General features: G+C 37.1%; 2 protein-coding genes across 5 annotated transcripts in view; both read right to left on the bottom strand.

Moving 5' to 3' along the window:
• Window positions 1-3,825, bottom strand: part of LOC114478565 (receptor-type tyrosine-protein phosphatase-like N) — a 33,008-nt gene extending 29,183 nt beyond the window's left edge. For all 3 annotated transcript variants that reach the window (XM_028471702.1, XM_028471723.1, XM_028471713.1), the window contains exon 1: window positions 3,623-3,825. In XM_028471702.1, the coding sequence (XP_028327503.1) occupies window positions 3,623-3,710 (88 nt within the window). In that variant the 5' untranslated portion in view covers window positions 3,711-3,825. The remainder of the gene's footprint in view (window positions 1-3,622) is intronic.
• Window positions 3,826-5,559: 1,734 nt separating this feature from the next.
• Window positions 5,560-19,854, bottom strand: dnpep (aspartyl aminopeptidase). 2 transcript variants are annotated; one of them, XM_028471749.1, is made up of 15 exons: window positions 19,718-19,854; window positions 19,315-19,405; window positions 14,740-14,828; window positions 13,751-13,864; window positions 13,543-13,671; window positions 11,771-11,895; window positions 11,615-11,699; window positions 10,302-10,409; window positions 10,109-10,186; window positions 8,843-8,923; window positions 8,606-8,766; window positions 8,464-8,503; window positions 7,788-7,889; window positions 6,959-7,126; window positions 5,560-6,112 (listed from the first exon to the last, which is right to left on the bottom strand). In XM_028471749.1, the coding sequence occupies exons 1-15, from the start codon at window positions 19,721-19,723 to the stop codon at window positions 6,062-6,064; spliced, it is 1,428 nt and encodes a 475-aa protein (XP_028327550.1). In that variant the 5' UTR covers window positions 19,724-19,854; the 3' UTR covers window positions 5,560-6,061. The 2 variants fall into 2 exon arrangements, with proteins under 2 accessions (XP_028327550.1, XP_028327556.1); XM_028471755.1 differs by lacking the exon at window positions 19,718-19,854 and adding an exon at window positions 19,516-19,690.
• Between the last annotated feature and the right edge of the window lie 352 nt (window positions 19,855-20,206).

The following is a 20,206-nucleotide window of genomic DNA, read 5'->3' as shown; positions in this document are numbered from 1 at the left end:
CAACAGAACTATGACAAAAACATTGACTCCAAAAGCCTACAAAATGATAACAAGTGTCTGCTCTTAGCATCTGTAGCTGCTGTTAGTGTCTGCTGTTAGCATCTGCTATTAGCATCGTCTGTTAGCGTCTGCTGTTAGCATTTTCTGTTAGCACCTGCTGTTGGCATCTGCTTATAGCATCTGTAGCTGCTGTTAGCATCTGCTATTAGCATGGTCTGTTAGCGTCTGCTGTTAGCATTTGCTGTTGGCACCTGCTGTAAGCTGCCTTAAGCGTCTGCTCTTAGCGTCAGCTGTTGGCATCTGCTTTTAGCATCTGTAGCTGCTGTTAGTGTCTGCTGTTAGCATCTGCTATTAGCATGGTCTGTTAGCGTCTGCTGTTAGCATTTGCTGTTGGCACCTGCTGTAAGCTGCCTTTAGTGTCTGCTCTTAGCGTCAGCTGTTGGCATCTGCTTTTAGCATCTGTAGCTGCTGTTAGTGTCTGCTGTTAGCATCTGCTATTCACGTCAGCTGTTAGCATCTGCTATTAGTGTCCGCTCTTAGCGTCTGCAGTTTACTGTTAGCATCTGTAGCTGCTATTACTGTCTTGTTGTTAGCATCAGCTGTTCGCATCTGCTGTTTGCATCTGTATGATTCAATATGATTCTAACAATACACAAAAAATATATATGAAAAGTCTCCAAAAAATGCTTCCAACAGCGCAAAAGGTCAATGCATGAAAATTACTCCAAAAACACACAAATTGACAAACAAAATTGCAAAAAAAGACAAATAAAATACACACAAATGACACCAAAAACCCCAGACAGTCATTAGAGAAACCTTGTCTGCGTAAAGCTCTGCTCTACAGACTCTGACGAATTAGTTCCTCTGAGGGAACGCACAGTTCCATTTTCTCCTCTGAGACACAAACAGAAGCTAAACCTGCTGCCATAGCTCCTCGCTAACCTCCTAGCATTTAAGCTAATCACAATACCCTCATGAGGTAAAAGAGAGAGACACTAAAAAGGAAAAATAAAAAAGTAACACCAAAAAAACAAAATAAAAAAATATGTTGTGCTTTTATTTTGAAGATGATTTACATATTAGTTTAACAACTTAGTTAAACAAGTCATTCACTTTTTCTCGGCATAACCTTTTAATCAGATAATCAGAAAACAAAGTTTCAGTTCTTTTTTAATAGATTGTGCATACAAATGTCTGTTTTTTTCATGGAAATGTAACTGAGTGGTCTCGCTTCATCGGTAAGTGCAGCTCATAAATAATATATTCCATAAGTCACACAAGCTCAGACATACCGTACCTCGGACACACCTCACTCCCATATCTGAAAGTATCAGAAAATAAAAGTCCCGGAAATATATGGGGAGAGATTTGTCTTCAAAATATTCACAAATATATCCACAATTTACGCATGTGTTTTATCATGAATTATCATGTGTAAATCCTCAATTGTGCTTTGTGGATTGAGCAAAAAGTGCGTTTGTGGGTCAGAATCAGAATCAGAATTCCTTTATTAATCCAAGGGGATTAATAAAGCCACTTAAGAAAAACATCACAAATAAAAGAATAAAATGTTTAACAAAGACGAAAGAAAGAATAAACGTTAAATAAGTGTATAATTAAGTAAAAGTTAAATAAGGATCAGATACACACACATTACAGTAGTAAAAAAAAAGTAATAATAATAATAATAATAATAATAATAATAATAATAATACAAATATACAAATTATAATCAAATATGATACAGATATTACCTAGTGGCCAAAAGTTACACAGCGTGCCTTTAAGGTTATGTAAAAAGCATCACAGACTATTGGCAAGATGCACTAGGTGCTCGGCTGCTTGGGGCTTCCTCGGATGTGTGTGGGGGGGGGGTTGGTATCTCGGGGCATCTGGGGGGCTGCACGGCCGTGCGGGGGGTGGCCTGGGGCTCCTTGGCCCCCGCTCTTTCTGCTGGTCTGGCTGCATCTGCGGGCCCGGGGCAGTTCCTGGGTTTGCGGTAGCGTTTTTTGCACATATACTGGTATACGATGCACTGGCACGCCTTGGGATGTGGGATAAAACTCATACTGGGCTTAACTTTAGACACGTTAATCCCAAATACCTGCTTTAGGTACTACCACTCACTCATTCCCCCTGTTCACAGCCACCACCATTATAGCTAAGCTTCACACTTGTCACTATACTAGCTTGATTACACAACATAATAAGCACAATATGTCCTACAACTTCACATCTCACCCTCACTGTAAAATAATCTATTCTTCCCCACCCTTTCTATTTCCTACCTTGAGTCTCTCCTCCCTGCTCCCTTTCCCCTCCACCTAGGTGTAACACTGCTCTCCCTTTTTATATCCTCCCTATAATAAATGATTTGGTGATGGTCACAATTAAGCAATAAAATAAATAAATGTATTTTTTATTGCAATATCAGAACATGCATTGCTGTCTCATAATGATTGCACTTCTTGTAGTCTTGACTAGAATTTTTTTCAAAAATAAGAAAAAAAAAATTAAAGGGCTGCATAAATCCCACAAGAAACTCAACATTTTGCTGTGCACAATTATAAAGCAGCTTTAAAAACTTATAAAACCTACAATATCAGCTCTATTGTAGAATTTAGGTATGAGAAGACACTCATTGCATACAGCAATAGATACTAGTTTTTAATCCGGATGAGTGAATTCGGGAAGTTGGGTTTACGTCACAGATGACATTTTTAAGTGGGAAAATAACTCGTCCACCTCCTGTTTGACCGTAACTCCAAAAAGCCGCGCAGCTGTGCTGTTTTTGGCATGGAGGCGTCGGTACTTTGAACAGGTTCTGTCTTGTTTATTCACACATCCAAAAATATTACAAAATAGTCCTGGAAATAGGTAACCATGGCAATAACCTCATAGAAACATTCAGTGAGTGTAAGGGAATAGTTCCCTCAATAGCAACTTTACTGATAAGATGTTTTGGTTTGATTTTCCATGAAATAAAGAGTTTGAACCTTTTCCTATTGTAGTTGTAGACCATTTACCCTCTTCAAGCTTATATACACACAGTGGTCTTGGGTTCTTTCACATTGATCTATTTAGTCTAGCTCTGTGTTTTTTCCTCCATGGATGCGTATGCTGTGAGTCATTCATCCATCAGTGACGTAATCACAGACAGAGCCTGAGAAACCTTTTTTTATACACATCTTTTCTTTTAGAACTTACGACATTTGTTTTCCTCCAGTTTTTTTTTTTTTCTTTTAGCTTAAAGAATGAAAGCGAAGCAAATGACTGAAGTAAAAATAATCAAATAAAAGAAAGTAGGAAATAAGGGGGAAAATACAGGCAATGAAGACAAACAAATAATGATATTAATAAACAAAATGTAAAAACAAGGCGACAAATAAATAGGTAAAAAATAAAATTAGTCATGTATTATTTTTAAAATATTTTTCATGCTAGAAAATTAATTAAAAACATATTACAAAGGTGCAAATATATATAAATATATGTTTTTAAAAACAAAACAAAACAAAACAAAAAAACAGGTGTTTTCCATATTTTAGAGGAAGGAAAAAGTGAAATCGCTCAGTTAAAGATGAAGGTGGATCATCATCATCATCATCATTAGTCTTACCGTGTGCGTGGCACGAGCCGAGGCGGCAGCACACGCAGAGGATGACGAGCACACGCACAGACACACACGCGCGCAGCCCGGAGGTCATGGTGGGAATCCAGCAGCTCTCAGAGCTTCATGTCCCAGTATCCATGAGTGGAAACACTGGATGCTAATGCTGATGCTGATGCTGCTGATGCTACTAACACACGCGCACACATGCACGCACGCGCAGGTGGAAAGGGAGGAGTTAACAGAATAGGCTGAGATACTAACCATAGCCACAGGGGGCGCTGCAGAGGCAAAAATAGCTCAATTAAATAAAAGTTACTATTTACTTTCAGGTTATTTTTGTTAATAAATCTTGCCACGGTTCCCTTGCAGACAGTAAACATCTCATGTATAAATTAAAAAAGGAAAAGATAAAGATCTTGCACAAATAGCATTTCATTTATTTTCTACAAAGGCATCGGTATGAAATAAAAGATTTATGAAAATGTACAATTATTTTTCAAAATAAAACACCAATAAATTCAATTCAAAATAAAATAAATATATAAATAACTGGCAATCAATGCCGTTTTGGCATCGTGCATTATGTTTAATCTGGTTGGTCAGTTTTGATGTGATGCATTTGATTGTGCTCTGGTCATTTCATTTTTTCTGGTTTTACAATGTCCGTTGATCATTTTAAAACACTGTAGAAATGTAATAAATTACATTACTACTTTTAAAACATACTTCATTATAAGTAATATTACCGATTTAGAAATATACTCAGAAAAGTACAAGTAGCCATAAAAGCAACTCAATTACATCAACGGGAGTACTTGTAATCTGTTACTTTCACCTCTGTACATTGATTGTCTTTTAAATTGAATTTTAAACAATACTAAACAGTAATAATGAGTAATTTTAGTGTTTTTTTTTTTTTGTAATTTAGTGTTTTTTTTGTTGGTATTTTGTGTATTTGCATTTGTAGTTTATTATTGGGGATTTTTTCATTTTTGCATGTTTTTGGATTTATTTTGTGTACAATAATGTCATTTTTTTTATTTCTTAATGTTTTTTGCAGGAATTTTGTGCATTGTCATGATTTTATATATTTTTATTGTAGTTTTGTGTGCTGTTGGAGCCATGTTGTGCGTTTATGTTGACATGTATTGGATTTTTGTAGTCATTTTGTCGACTTTTGTCATTTTGCACGTTTTTATTTAAAGAGTAATTTTGTGTTTATGTAGTGATTTTTGTGTTTCTTTGTCATGTGCATTTTTGTTGTCACCTTTTGTGTTTCTGGAATTATTTTTCTGTTTGATGTCCTTTTGTCTTATTTATAGTGGGTTTTCTTTCATTTTGTGTGTTTCTGGAGTCATTTTGTGTATTTTTATTGTAAATTTGTGTTAGTGGAGTCATTTTGTTTCCATTTTGTATGTATTTTGGACTCATTTTGTGCATCTACTCTAAGTCTGCTCTAAATTAGATGGAGGCCCAACAGTTGCCCATATCTGTTGTAAATACTCCATTATAAATGTCTAGTAGACATTTATAATTGTGTTTGGCTACACAATTGTATCCCTCTCGGCCTGTAGAAATGATTTTGATGAAAAAGCAGTCGATTTGGAATCTAAAGACCAGTAAACTGACTGGAAAATGCTTGTGACATTGGGCAAATCAGTTGGAATTCATTTAAATTATCTCCTGTCATTATGGAGTAGATATTTTCCAAAAATGTAAATTTTGCACATCATTTAAAATATTGTTTTATTTTAAATTCTAATAAACTAGGTTTTAAGATTACATTTATGACATATAGGTTTATATATAGTTTTTTTTTTTAACCACCCGTCCCGTCCAATCATTTTAAATTAAATTAGACATTATACATTAGTCTGGACTATTTATCATAAATATAACAGGTCTAGTCTGTGAACATTAGATTATTGCTGCAAACAATGAGCCAGACAATTTTTACAGACTTTATTTTCAGTTTTCTTCCCAAACATTTATGCTACGTTCACACTGCAGGTCTTAATGCACAATTTTGATTTTTTCAAAAAAATCTGATAATTTTGTGTGATCGTTCATAATACATATTAAATGATCAGTGTGACAGTACGGTGTTTAGGGAAGTAAATATGGAGAAGTCTTTTATAGGACTGTGTGTCACGCTGAGAAATCTTCTTTCCATCAGAAGTCAGCGCAACATAACTTTGCCCACCATGGCTGTTGTTTTTCCATGCGGGTTCTCAGAAAAATTTTATGAAAGTGACCTGGGTCAGATTGAAAAAAAAAAACAGAATTGTGCTGTTCAGACTGTGTTTAACAGATCGGATACAGGTCGCATGTGGGCAAAAAAAAAAAAAAAAAAAAAATCAGATTTTGGTAGCATTTGCCTGCAGTGTGAACGATAGATGATAGATACTTCCTTCAAACCAGCTTTAAAAGAGATGTAATGTCTCCTTAGTCGACGAGCAGAGAACTCCTCACGGAGGGAAAGTGCTCAAAGAAACCCTAGAGACAAAAACAAAGTCAAATCAGAGTCAAAACTACTACATTTATCTCATCGTAAAGGTCCAGTATTATGCTATTTTGCACCAATTGTTCTAAGAACCCCAAATCCTTAGTATTTGAGGTTTATTTTCCAAAATTTGCACGTTTTCTGGAGTTTTAGGCTTCTGAAGTCACTCATAGGCGTGTTTATCACAGCAGCAGCAGTAAATCATTAACAGTCACTTTCTCCTCCTCACCTCTTCTGACCACAGAACTTGTCCATTTAAGACGATAGTCCATTTTTTTGTCCGACCGCTGCGTAGCATTGGGTCACAAACATGTCAGATCATCCGATAAAGGCGATATGAGGCGGTATAACTGCTACTAAAAATGGAACTAAATGTGAGCGCTCACGCTGCTCTTTAGATCATCTTTAAACTGAATGTACAAATATGAACTGTAATATCAACCTGCTTTTGCTATCTTTGTTTTAGCTATGAGGTAGTTTGAGAGGGAGGAGCTCACATTCTAATAGGGTAGGAGGAGCCAGGATTATCAGGAGGTGGAGTTTCCACATTGTGATGTCACAACGCGAGAAAAATCCAACCGGCCCATTTGGAGCTGACTTTTTACAAAATGTGGAATAACAAGGGAGGGAGGAACATGTTGAATCTTGAAACAGAACTTTTTCAACTTTGTCCCTCTGAATGAGGCTAACGGAATGTATATCACTGTAGCAAAACCATTATAAAGTTATTTTTTCATAATACTGCCCCATTAAAAACAAGTAAAAATGGCCTAAAATGCTGATTACTAATCAAAAGCAAAATCTAACTTCATAGTAACAAACAAGCCACTACGACGCACCTTGAAGAGGGCGGAGCTCTGCATGACGCTGGAGCTGCAGCACATTTCCCTGATGGAGTGCATGGAAAGCTGCGGAGCTCCAACGTCCACCACCGGGATTCCCAACCGTGCCGCCAGGATGGGGCCGATGGTTGTTCCACACGGACTGTCGTTACGCACCAACACATCCTGCACACACATATCCTCATTTAGTCTATACAACAACAGACATGGGCAACTGCCGGCCCAGGGGCCACATGCGGCCCCCTTACAAATTTTGTGCGGCCCCAACGTAAATGCACAAAACCACTCCAAGAACACACAAAAATAATGGGAAAATATACCAAATGGCAACAGAAATACACAAAATGACTCCAAAAATACCACCAAAATAACAGAAAAATATACAAAACCACAATAAAAATACACAAAGTGAGAAGCTTGAGCTTTAATTTAAAAAACAAAGGGCATAAACACTGATGATAGGCACTGTAGCTGTCACACAAAATTGAACAACTGAATAATTTATTGTTTGATTTTGACATCTTTTGAGAAGATTATTTTACTTCTACCTTACTGGTCTGTAGTATGAAGTATTTATCATTTCAACTGTATGGTTTGAAATTATAAACATGGACAATTTTTTTTTCCCCCCGAAAAATCAATTACAATTACATTCTCAATTACTAAATTTCAATTATCACAATGACTTAAATCAGCTTTAGAATAATTGGTTACCTTGTTAGGCTTCCTAATCAATGAAAATATAGGTTTTAATATTTTTATAAATGGTAAAATGACCCTTACAAGTATAATTGACCCTAACCCTGACACACACGCACACTCTTACCTGCAGATGGACACCGACCCTCCCGCCAATCTCTCGGAGCACAGCAGCAGTGACTGCGGTGGTGGCGTAGCGTTGGTTACTGTTGAATTTGATGACCGGGCCCTGGAAGACACACATGGGCTCTAGTCTATCGTGCACATAAGTCAGAAAAGCGGCGCAGCAGCGCTGTTTCTGGCTGCACGCTATTCTGCCGCTGCGCGCCTTGATCCCAGTTACGCACTGTGGGTGGAGCAGCCCTGAAATGTGGGCGTTCACATTTAAATCTGGCCTTAAACGCATTCTGCCGTCTGCTTAAGTTCTATTCCTCTTACGCGCTTTTGTCCTTGGAATAAGTGTAGCACCCTGATAAGGTGAAACATTATATTATAGAAATATGGGCTTAGAATGAGGCCGATATCAATGAAGGCGTTTCAAATTAATAGTGTGATTTTTTCACAGATTTCAATGACATTTACAATCGTTAGGAAAACTCCATGTTCCATGGTTTCTAAACAGCCCAAAAAATATTGACATCATGGCCCAGTCCGCCTCCTTTGCTTCAGACCGCCTTCATTCACAGACTTATGCTCGGTGGGCGGAGAATACGCTCAGGATGGAGGCGCGTAAAAAAGCGCTTAAGTCTAGTTTTTACACAGAGGTCACATGGTGATTACACAGAGGTCACACGGTCTTTTACCTTGTGAAAAGCTGGTCGATGGTTTTCTTCGTGTTTCTCACTGAAACAAAATGAGTATTTTTATTTAATCCAATTCATTGAATTTAGTGCATTTTTCTGTTAAAACTCTTTCATATCTGACAAAGTGCATTTGTTTACTGACTGGTAGTTTGGGTGCACGGCGTGAGCCATGTCAGCGCTGATCATGAAGGAGAGGGGCGCCGCCTGCTGGAAGGCCGTGAGGTTGGAGGACGAGGCTGAGAGTCGACTGAGGATGAGCTCCGTCAGGTTAGACTGAGCACCCTGAGCGCTCTCAGAGCCAACCTGCGCACACACGCACACACACACTCTGCATTACCGTCCATGCGAGACAATGAACAGCTTATGCACATCCGCTCACCTCCTCGTTGTCGTACAGAGTGATCATTCGGATGTTGGGATCTTTACTTAGAGAGTCTCCGGAGCAGGAATCCATCAGTCCCTGAAATGGGAACACTGTTAACACAAACACCAAAAGCTGTCAGCAAAAAATGTTTTACATTTATTTATAATATTTCTAATTATTTGTATAAATAATAAATCTGTTTTTATTTTTCAAAATGCATTATTCCATTTTTTTAGGAGTCTTTCTTCATTTATTTTATTTTTTGTCTCTTTCTTGTGTTAATATGATTTATTTTTCATTTTTAATTTCCACTTTGAATTTAACTTGATTTACCTTCTACTAAAAGGATAAATAATAGTAATTGATTGGTTAACTTACTGATCAATAATGTTTTTGGTCAACCAGGGTCAAAGGGCCAAATAAAACATGTGGGACTGGTTGCTACATGCTAAGCTAACCCAAAGATGTGGGACTGGTCGCCATGTGCTAAGCTAACTCAAACAAGTGGGAATGGTTGCTACATTCTAAGTTAAACCAAATATGTGGGACAGGTCTCTACATGCTAAGCTAATGCAAACATGTGGGACTGGTCACTGCGTGCTAAGCTAACCCAAATCCATGGGACTGGTCGCTACGTGCAAAGCTAACCCAAACAAATGGGATTGGTTGCTAGATTCTAAGTTAAACCAAATACGGTCATACTGGTCTTTACATGCTACGCTAATGCAAACATGTGGGACTGGTCGGTGCATGCTAAGCTAACCCAAACATGTGGGACTGGTCGCTACGTGCTAAGCTAACCCAAACATGTGGGACTGGTGGCAACCTGCTAAGCTAACTCAAACAAGTGGGAATGGTTGCTACTTTCTAAGTTAAACCAAATATGTGGGACTGGTCTCTACATGCTAAGCTAACCCAAAGATATGGTGAACGATTGCTACGTCCTAAGCTAACCCAACATGTGGGACTGGTTGCTGTGAGCTAAGCTAACCCAAATATGTGGGACTGGTTGCCATCTGCTAAGTTAACCCAAACAAGTGGGACTGGTGACTACGTGCTAAGCAAAACAAACATGTGGGACTGGTTGCTAACTGCTAAGCTAACCCAAAAAAGTAAGATTGATTGCTATGTGCTAAGCTAACCAAACATGTAGCCCACATCTTTGGGTTAGCCAAAAGAACGATAGATAAGTGCGAAACTAACCAAATACATCGGAATGGTTTACGATGTGGTTTTATTTGTAATGAAGTTTCCTAAAAACACATCAAGGTGTGTTCGAACCTGCAGAGCGCAGTAGCAGCTGTGAAGGTTATCCAGGCGAGGAGAAAAGATAAACTCCTCGTAAACTCCTCCCAAAGCCTGCAGAGAAGATGCAGAGAGGAAAAAACATGCATGACTGCAACTGTCCAGGACAGTGGAGTGTCGAACACATAATCTGATCTTTAAGGAGCAGCTTTGGACGTCACACACTCACCCCCGGCTGCGTGTCGGTCAGACAAAGCTCAAAGTCCAGCAGAGCTTCGGGCGCCAGGCCGAGCTCCGTACACAGTAGCTTAACGAGAGCCGGGTGGTGCTTCTCCGCCTGTGGAGGAAGTAGGAATTACAACTAACTGTTAAAGTCCATCACCATCTCCACTCATTACCTCCTGTTGACATATCTGATGGATATTTTAAAAAAATATTGATATATATGTATGTTTCTATTATTCATACTCTATGTTCAACAAGGCCATTCTCGTGCCCACCTGTCCATGATGTCACATCCCCCTGTTTGAGAACCACTAGCTTTAACTTACATTTTTAAAATCATTCCATTTATTTAATTTTTCAAATATAATTCTGAATGTTTGAAAATCTTTATTATAAATCAATATTCTAATTACATTTTCTATTTTTTTACAGTGAACTATATTCTCTTCTTATTTCATAGTGCAACATTATTCTTGATCGAATGTCCATATTTTCTTTAACATTAGTTTCAACTGAATTATATTTATCTAATTTCTATTCAATCTATAAAAAAATATTTTTCTGATTGTATTTAATTTTATTTATTTATTCAGTTTATTTCCGACATGGTTACATTCACTTTTTTTTTTTTTTTTTTTTTTTTTGTACATGCCGAAAAAGGAGACAAGAGAAGCAGTTTGCTTATCTGGGTCCCGTCCCCTGTTTTACCATCGCAAATTTACATGGGTTTACATGTCTCTCTGGTCAAACATTCTTGAGTTGTTCTGAACAGTCCTTTTTTGTGTATTCTCATCTGTAGTCAATGTTGTCTTGTTTTTATTCCTCTTCCTCTCTATCGTTGTTCGTGTTGGCCTTGTTCCCTGCCAGACGTTGTTAGCATTCCTCCAGTTCAAGAATAGTTCCTCTTTCGAAGTTGTTTGGAAGTTTGTTTTTTTTTTTTCCCTTTTTATCCATAATGTCACCACTCTTAAGCATTCTAAATTTTCAAATTGACTTTTTAATCATTAATTCATTTTTAAATAATATTTTCCACAGTTTATCATACATTTAATTAAAAAAATGCAATATTATTTACTGAATGTCCATATATTAATTTAAAATTTTAATTTAATTTCAGTATTTTCTTTAACACAATTTTTATTTTTTACTTTAATTGTATCTATTTACTTTTCATTGAATCTGTCATATTAAATGTGTTTTTCCTACTGTGTTGAGTAATATTTAAGCCATTCCTTTTTAAAATTCTTTTTTCTTTGTTATTTATGTAATGTATTTATTTCTATCACATATCGTCTGCGTTACAATCTAAATCATCACCGTGTTGGCAGCACAGGAAATGTCCCCTGAGGCTGTGTTCCCCGTCTCCAGCTCCTCCTGCACTGCAGTGGCAATGATGGGAACCCTGTGTGGAGAGAACACGGCTCAGTCTTTGTGTGTGTGTGTGTGTGTGTGTGTGTCTCCTGTTCCACTTACAGGTGGTTCTCCTTGTTGGGGCCGAAGGAGTCGTTAACATCTCTCTGCAGGTGAATGGCGAGGTGAGGAATCCTCAGCAGCGGCCGGGGAACGTGAACCAACTTCTGCGCTAACATTCCGTCACTCTGCAGAAGAAACGGCCTCATTGTGGGTTTAAGCTTATTTTCTGACTCGCTTGCTCCTTTTCACGGGATTTAAACTCAGTCCAATTAAAAATACAGCAGAATGAAGAAACTCTAGATCAGAAATTGGCAAACGGAGGCCCGAGGGCCACATAATTGTGAATGGCCCCTAATGTAAATGTACAAAATGACTTGAAAAAAAATAAAAATTACAGAAAAACACACAGCTTTCTAAGCTTTCCAATGATGTCACACACATTGAAGTCAAAGAATATTTAAAGAAGTTATGGCCATTTGATTGTTAGTCTTCAAAGTACATAACGGAGAAAACAGCCCTTGAAGTTTCTCAGGGTTTCTGACCTACTTTGGGGTTCACAGTTCAAACACAAAGTTCAGTTTTATAACACCCGATATTGTTATTTGAAGCATGGAGGGCTTTCTTTATAACTTCAACTAAGATAATTTGTAAAAAAAAAAAAAATCACTTTTTTTCAAAGGTTTTTGTGCGTCTTCTTCGTTTCTCTCATGGAGACATGTTCCTGGTTTTGCCATGGGGCTCCAAAAATACACAAACTGTCTTAAAAACACACAATAACAAAGAAAATACACAAAACAAGTCCAAAAAAACAAAACAAAACACACCACAGAAACACACAAACCCTTTGTTCTGTCCTGTGTCGTACAATCACATTTTTGTGTTGATAAAAGTTGCCCAGTCCTGCTCTCAGGACATAAATAGTCTCTCCTATCTCCTTTCCTATCCACTTTTCCTTAACACTGTGGATGACATCACAGGGTTAAGGAAAGGTGTTAGGAGACTTCCTAAAGAAGTTAAGAAAAGGCCATCACGTTTGTTTTGACAATCAGACGCACTTCCTCTCGGTGACGTAATAATCTTATGACCGCGAAGGTTAGTGACATCTGCCTTAGTGAAAAAAAACTACAAATTTCCAAAAATGGACTAAAAGCTCATTTATAACACTTTCCGCTGATATAATCTCAAATATCACAAGGTTTGAATGTAAACCAAAGGAAAAGATGCTACTACCAAGCTACGAGGAACAAAAGTGAAACTAAAAGAACGTCACATTGAGAACAGTTGCTCACACTCATCTTCCACTCACTAATATGAATTATGTTGAATAAAACATAATGTGGGTAAAAATGTCTCTGATCCCTTTTTCTTGAATGACAGGGTCTGTTTTATGTCAGGCTTACATATAATAATATATGGGTTTTAGATTATTTAAAGTTGTTCAAGGCATATTATTGCATTGGTAACTTACATGATCTCCATCCCTCGTCGGTCATCGTGAGCTTCAGTAAGCGCTCTGGTGTGCATTTCCCTTTAAATGTTGTCGCCGCAAGGAATTGTGGGTCAGCATGGTCTCCTTTGGTAAAGGATGCATCAGTGTTTCCTGGGCTAAAGGAGGTTATAAAGGAAGCATTGAGCCTCTTTTCCTGACCTTAAAGAGAATTTGAACGCTCTTCATCATGGCCACCACTTAAACACTGGAACAGTGGATAGGAAAGGAGATAGGAGGGACTATTCTAGTGTGATGTCAGTGCGCCCCAGAGGACAGATTAAAAACAGCAGTTACTGTGTTCGACAGCCCTGGTTTCAGTTGCCATGCAAACAGTGGCCCTCACCATCTTGACCATAACACGACCGGCGACGGTCAGGTCTCGATCGAACCACGTGTTCCAGATCCCTCCTCCGTAGCACTCCACCCCGACCTGCAGACAGCCCTGCTTGGTCTTCTTAGACCTCGGCTTCACCTGATGAACAACAAACAATCGTTTTTGACGTTTCTTATGATTTGGATCGCCTGATTGGAAGATTAGAGTTCCATCTCACCCTCAGACACGGGCTGTCCGTGTGAGCGCCGATCATGGAGAAGCCGTTTCCTGGCAGGTAAAGTCCGCCCACGGCAAAGGCGATGATGCTGGAGAAGTTCCTGGTGACAAAGTACTGCAGAGAGAGAAGCGACAAAGCGTTTAAACTTAAAGAAGAGATCTGTTCTAGTGACGCACCAGAAAAATTTGTGTAACCTTCATTCTTTGGTTATTCCATTTTAAAACTAAATCAAAATAACAAATAATCAGCGTGGTTATTTTGTTTTACTGACTTAAAACCAAAACAGAAATACAGAAAAATCAAAAACCAGACAAGTAGCCATTTTCTGTTTTAAAATTGAATCTTCTGTTTGTGTGATATTTGGATATTTAAGGAAAACTATAGATGATAGCTTCATGTTTTAATCTCACCACACAGAGGGGACACACGGGGGGGCGGACTTTTACTCTGCTGCGTTTGATAAAAATGATCTTGTATCATGTTGTTCACCTCACACCGCCATCGGTGTGTGTTATTGACAGTTTGTTAAACAGTGCTGGAAGTCCGAATCTGTGAATAACGTCCCAACTTTACCGAACAGCGTTACGGTTCCAATAAACTGGTGATTATCGACTGTGGGGCTGGTGTGAAGAACAATAGGTGTGAGAACTTTTGACACCATTTGACACCTTTGCAAAAACAATTACACAGCTTTTTTGAGAAAAGTAAAAATATATTTTTTGCACGTTATAACACTGCTAGCACTAACGGCAGCCATCAAACAAACACGGAAGTTGATCACAAGAAACAACAAGCACCAGTATATTCATTACACCACCCTCGGGTTCCTTTAATCATATCATGTGCATGTTTTACTTAACATCTTTTTTTTAAATTTTTTATCCAGGAGTAAAAGTCTGCCCCGTCTGTGGGTCCCCTGAATAAGTCCATGAGTGACAAATAAAGTCACTGAACTTCAACACATCACAGACTTATCCTTGTTTTCTCACCTTCATGGAAGGCTTGATATCCCATTTTTCCGACTCCTTCAGCTCAATGAATCCAGCAGACAGGAGGCGTTGCTTACATTCTTTAACCACTGCAGCACAGGAAGTGGAAATAAAAATCATAAACACGTAACACATGCTCAGATAACACCTAATTTAACCAAAATGTACCATCCCCAACTTTTATTTACACTTCTATTCAAAAGTTAGCACCAATTCCTAGACGTGCATTCAACTTAACTCAACTTTAACTAGAATATTTGCATTTCCTGCAGAAAATGAAAGTGAGGATGGAGGTGCTGGCCCCCGTCATTGAACAATGCAGACTACCATTGCCATTAGCTAATATTAGCCTAACATTAGCATAAGCTAACATTAATACTAGCTACCATTTACACTAATTAGCATTAGTTAATATTAGCCGAACATTAATATTAGCTAGCATTAGCCTAACATTAGAATAATATTATCATTAGCCTAGCATTAACCTAATATTAGCATTACCCTAGCATTAGCCATCAAACAGTAGAATATCTTAAAAGTGGAATGGTTGAAATCCATTGAAGAATGGCTGAATGAGTTCAAAATTGAAGGCCTTAAATATAAAAAAGCTAAAATTTCCCAATCAAAATGAATGGGGACATTTTTTCACAAAAAAAATTTATTAAAAATTTATTTTTGACACGTTTTGATATGTTAATTGTCAAAATCGGTCAAACGCTGAAGGAGTTGAAACGCGCCAAAATGTTGACAGAAGAAAAAAACGGATAACAATAATGAGGATGCATCCTGCATTAATTAATGTATATAGCACTATAGCAACAGCTGGTACAAAGTACCATCCACAATATGGAAAAACAACAGGAAAACAATAAAATAAGCCAAGTAAAACACAAATAAAAACTGGTCATTATTTTGCAAAACAGTGAATGAAGACAAACCATACGTCACTATCTATTCTCCTATTTGTGCAAGTCAAAAAAGCCACGCAGCAGGGCTGTTTTTGGCTGCGCCTGTGCGCTATTCTGCCCCTGTACTTAAAGGAGCATAACGCAGGATTTGAAAAAAAAATAAACATTCATTTTGAGTTTTTTTATGCTAATGGTTGATGAAACGCTCTAAACCAAAGAGAATAAGTCCACACATTTCTAGATATTGCCTTGAACAGATTGTGTGATACATTTTGTACTGCTGTAAGTACAAAATGTACGGACATGACGTCAAATGATGCTGATGGTGATGTCAAACGACGCTGGTGCGCGTTCTCTGCGACTTGGAGAGCCGTCCCAATACCAGAAATAAAAAAAGAATGAGAAGAAGACAACTTGGAGACTGAAAAAAGACAAGCACAGTGGACTAAACTACTGTTTGGTGCCACGGATGTACGCAGAGGCATGTGCACAAGTTTTGCAGTGAACAGTCACATGAACGGATCGGGCCACATTTTCTCGTCCGAGAAACAGTGAAAACCATTTTTTTTTCTCAAAGAAATGACATAATTTACATGTGTTTTAGCAGTAAGCACTGATTTTATTAACAAGCAACTGTAAATGTCAATATCAGCGCACGGGGAACAAGAGAATGTCAAACAAACACACACGAGACCCATCGGATCAATTTACATAATCCATGTATCAAAGATAAGAATAATCCATGTTATTGTGCAGAAAATGGGTGTATTCCTTTATAACTGTCCTCTGCTCAATTCTTCCTGTACCGCGGATCAGCTGTGGCTGCTGCAGCGGGAAAGGAAGAACGCTGCGTGAAAATGACACTATGTGACAAAACCCGACCACCAGTTCTAAATATCTGTCCGAACCCGACTCGTCCGGGTATCCATCCACTATCCACAGTATCAGCTGTGAACCTCTGATAAACAAACAGCTGATGCGCGCCAGCTTGGCTGATGGCTGCAGTTACACGAATCACCGTGGTGTCACCATGGAGTCTGATTTATACATCCTGCCCTATGCTCCTTTAAGACAGTTGCTGCGCGCCTTGATCTAAGTTATGCCCACTGGGTGGAGCGACGCTGAAATGTGGACGTTCCCATTCAAATCTGACCTTGCGCGCATTCTCCCGTCTGCTTAAGTTATTTTCCTCTTACGCACTTCTAAAGCTGGAAGGTGCAGCGCCCCGATAAGGTGAAACATTATAATGCACTAGAAGTATGGACTTAGTTACAATTTAAGCCACACGGACTAATAATGAAAGGTACAGAAAGGTTAAAAGCCTTTCTGTACTCCAACATTTTTTAGTTAAATGTTCTTTTTTCTAAATATGTCACGATTGAACTGATAATTATTGTTGTTTAATGCTTGTTATTCGTCCGATTCCTCCTTGTTTCGACAAGTGAAGTTACAACAGTGAGTTTATGCTGACTTGGTTATTATAGGGGTCAGAGTTCAAAGGCCACGGTAATCTTATCGTCAGTCTCCACATCAGTGCTGATACATGAATCCTTTCATCATAAAACATCATCGACTCACTCCATATTCTTTTAACAATTACCACTGAGCCAAATGCTTTCATTTACTTTTTTAAACGCTATTTGTAAATTAAATCATTTTTTAACAGGATTGTAAATACTTTATTTTATTATCATTGTATTTACTTTTCAAGAATGTAAAATATTAAACATATTGATCTTGTGCAAAATCTGAAGAAAAACAGACTTAACGCATGTTAATAATTATGACAAAGAATAAAAATTCGGACATAATTTTAACTCTATTAAATGTTCTCTTATTTATATATATATATATTTTTTTTTTTCCTATCTATATTTATTTTTATTTATTTATTTTTTCTGAAACAAAAGCTATTTACATTTTTATAACATTATTTTTTTCCCCCAGTTTCTGTTTAATAATTATTCTTAAATTCTCATTTTTTTAAGGTTATTCATTAAAAAAATAAAAAATTGTTTCGTTTTTTGGTTTAACGGTAATTGTTTTTTTTTTCATTTAGAAGTTATGGGGAGGAATCCTTATTTAGATACTTGGCTTTTTTTTCTTCTTTTTTTTTTGGCTGGCAAAAAAATTAAGTGAATCTTAAAGTGGTAAAATGAAATTCCTTATCTAAATTTAAACGTCTACTAACGGTGTTTAATAATTATTATTAGGTTGTTGTTTTTTTTAAACTATTGCAACGTATATTTTGAAATATCTTTTTTGTCAAAATCAAAAGTGAAACAAATTTGAGCTCATTGTTATTCAACAGCACCAAAAAATAAATAAAAATAATGAAACTCTCAAGTTAATTATTTACATACGTTTTAAACCTTACATTTAATGTTCGTTACTTCATAGTGCAATAAGAATGAAGCTGATTTTTTGTGTGGAATATTTGACCTTACGTAAAAAAAATTTTTTATCTTTTCTTCTTTTTTTTTTTTTTTTAATACAAGACCAAAAGTGAAACTAAGACGAGTTCATCGCTGTTAGCGTGGCACCCGAAATCGAAAGAAAAACAAAATGCAACTCCAATAAAAGTTAAATTTAGAATTTCTTAAAACACGTGTAAGACATTTAAAAACATATAGAAGGAAGACTTATCACATTTAATCCAGGAGAAATACACCTGTGTGTAAATGTAGACATAACAGTGAGAAATATGTCAAACTGGGACCAAGTTTTATGGAGGCGCAGATTGTAAAGTTGAGCATGCTAAAATAAACAGCAACTTTTTACAACAATGCAAAAATAAACAGGTTTTTTTTTATTGCAACATTAAGCAATAAACCACATTTAAGAAACGTAGGTAAATCTTTTACGTTACTTTTGACCAGATTTACAGCAATCTTATGAAATGTGATTTTTTTTTCTCGTAAAAATATGTCAATGGTAAATGTAAAATATAAATCTACATGCTAAATCTAAATGTCGGGTGAAACTAAATATATATATAGTTTGTAACCGTACTGAGATTGTAAGACAATCTGAGCACATCATCCTGGACAAGTTATTATGCCAAAAATTAACGTTGAACATTAACTTTGAAAACGAATGAACAATCTCAGCACAGCAGAAGTAGCAAAATTTCAATTTCCGGTAGTGCTTATGCGCATATACAATCTGACCGGTGTCACCTGAAAATAATCTCAGTGCATTATACTGGTGTCATGGTCTGAGTTCACATCGTACTGAGATTGTTTATGCGCATATACGCGCATGCACACTACCGAAAAATGAATTTTTGCTAAAAAAAAACAAATAATAATAATAATTTTTTTTTTTCTTTTTTAAAGTGAACAGACACGTCTTTTATTTGTTTATTAGATTATGTTAGGGTTACAATCTCAGTCCGGAGGTAAACTCAGACCGTGACACCGGAATGCGCTTTTATTTTGGTACTTCCGTGGAATTTGCATATCAACTAAATATTGACTTTCACCCGTGACATTTAGAAATATCGCAAATATTGTTGTAAATCTGGTCAAAAGTAACAAAAATAAATCACAAATGGTTTTTTTAAACGTGGTTTGTTGCTAAATGCTGTTGTTTATTTTAGCATGAGCTATTTTACAATCGGGGCCCCATAAATTTAGAGTTTGAATCCCTGCAGTTTGGACTCTACCGTGATATGGAGACACTCCAGCGTTGACAAAGTGCAGAAACTCTCTGGCTGCTGCCTGCACGGACTCCTTTGAGCTCTTCATCACCAAACACTGAAGAAAGACAAAGAAATAATGACAAATACAGCCACAGCTGCACTTATACACACAACTAGTTCCAACGTCGGACAGAGACAACTGTTTAAACAATATAAACAACTCACACAAGCCGAGTGTGTGTAAAAATGTATATGGAGTTAGAAAATCCGCATTGGTGTTTTCATAAAAGAATATTAATAAAATGTATTGGACCGTCGCTCGTTAATCTGACAGTTTTCTCTGCTATTCTTCTTCCTGTCAAGCAGCTCTCAGAGGTTAAACAGCAGCAACAGTGGATTCATAAAACACACATTTTATGACTCTTACCTGCATTAATTAGGGTTTAAAGTCTAAAGTTTGAAGCGGTGAGGAAGGAAACACAGTAGTTGGCTCTTCTTCTTCTTCTACACAACTAAAACGAATTGCTACCCTCTCCTGTTCAGGCTTTTCTTCTTCTTCTTCTTTTATGTAATGGCGGGTTGCAAACAGCTTTCGGGTGCATACCGCCACCTACCGTACATGAGTGTGTAGCGTCAAATGTCCCCCTCTATATTCTGCGTCTTTCTCAGAGATTGTTGTATTGTAACTGTTATATTCTTATCCAGAACCTATTTAAGTGTGCTTAGAGTATACTTATTTCAAACTAAAAATTAAAAAGTATACTTCCAGTCTACATTTTGTGTACTTATAAGAGATACACTTAACTATAGTTTACATACAGTACACTGAAATACATACATTAAATTACAAGTATATTCACTTCATACTTGCATTCAAACTTTTGATATACTTAGAACAAGTATTTAAATGATCTTT

The sequence above is a fragment of the Gouania willdenowi genome, chromosome 2, assembly GCF_900634775.1.
Source record: "Gouania willdenowi chromosome 2, fGouWil2.1, whole genome shotgun sequence".
In the NCBI taxonomy this organism is placed as follows: domain Eukaryota; kingdom Metazoa; phylum Chordata; class Actinopteri; order Blenniiformes; family Gobiesocidae; genus Gouania; species Gouania willdenowi.
This window is presented reverse-complemented; position numbering and strand designations above follow the sequence as displayed.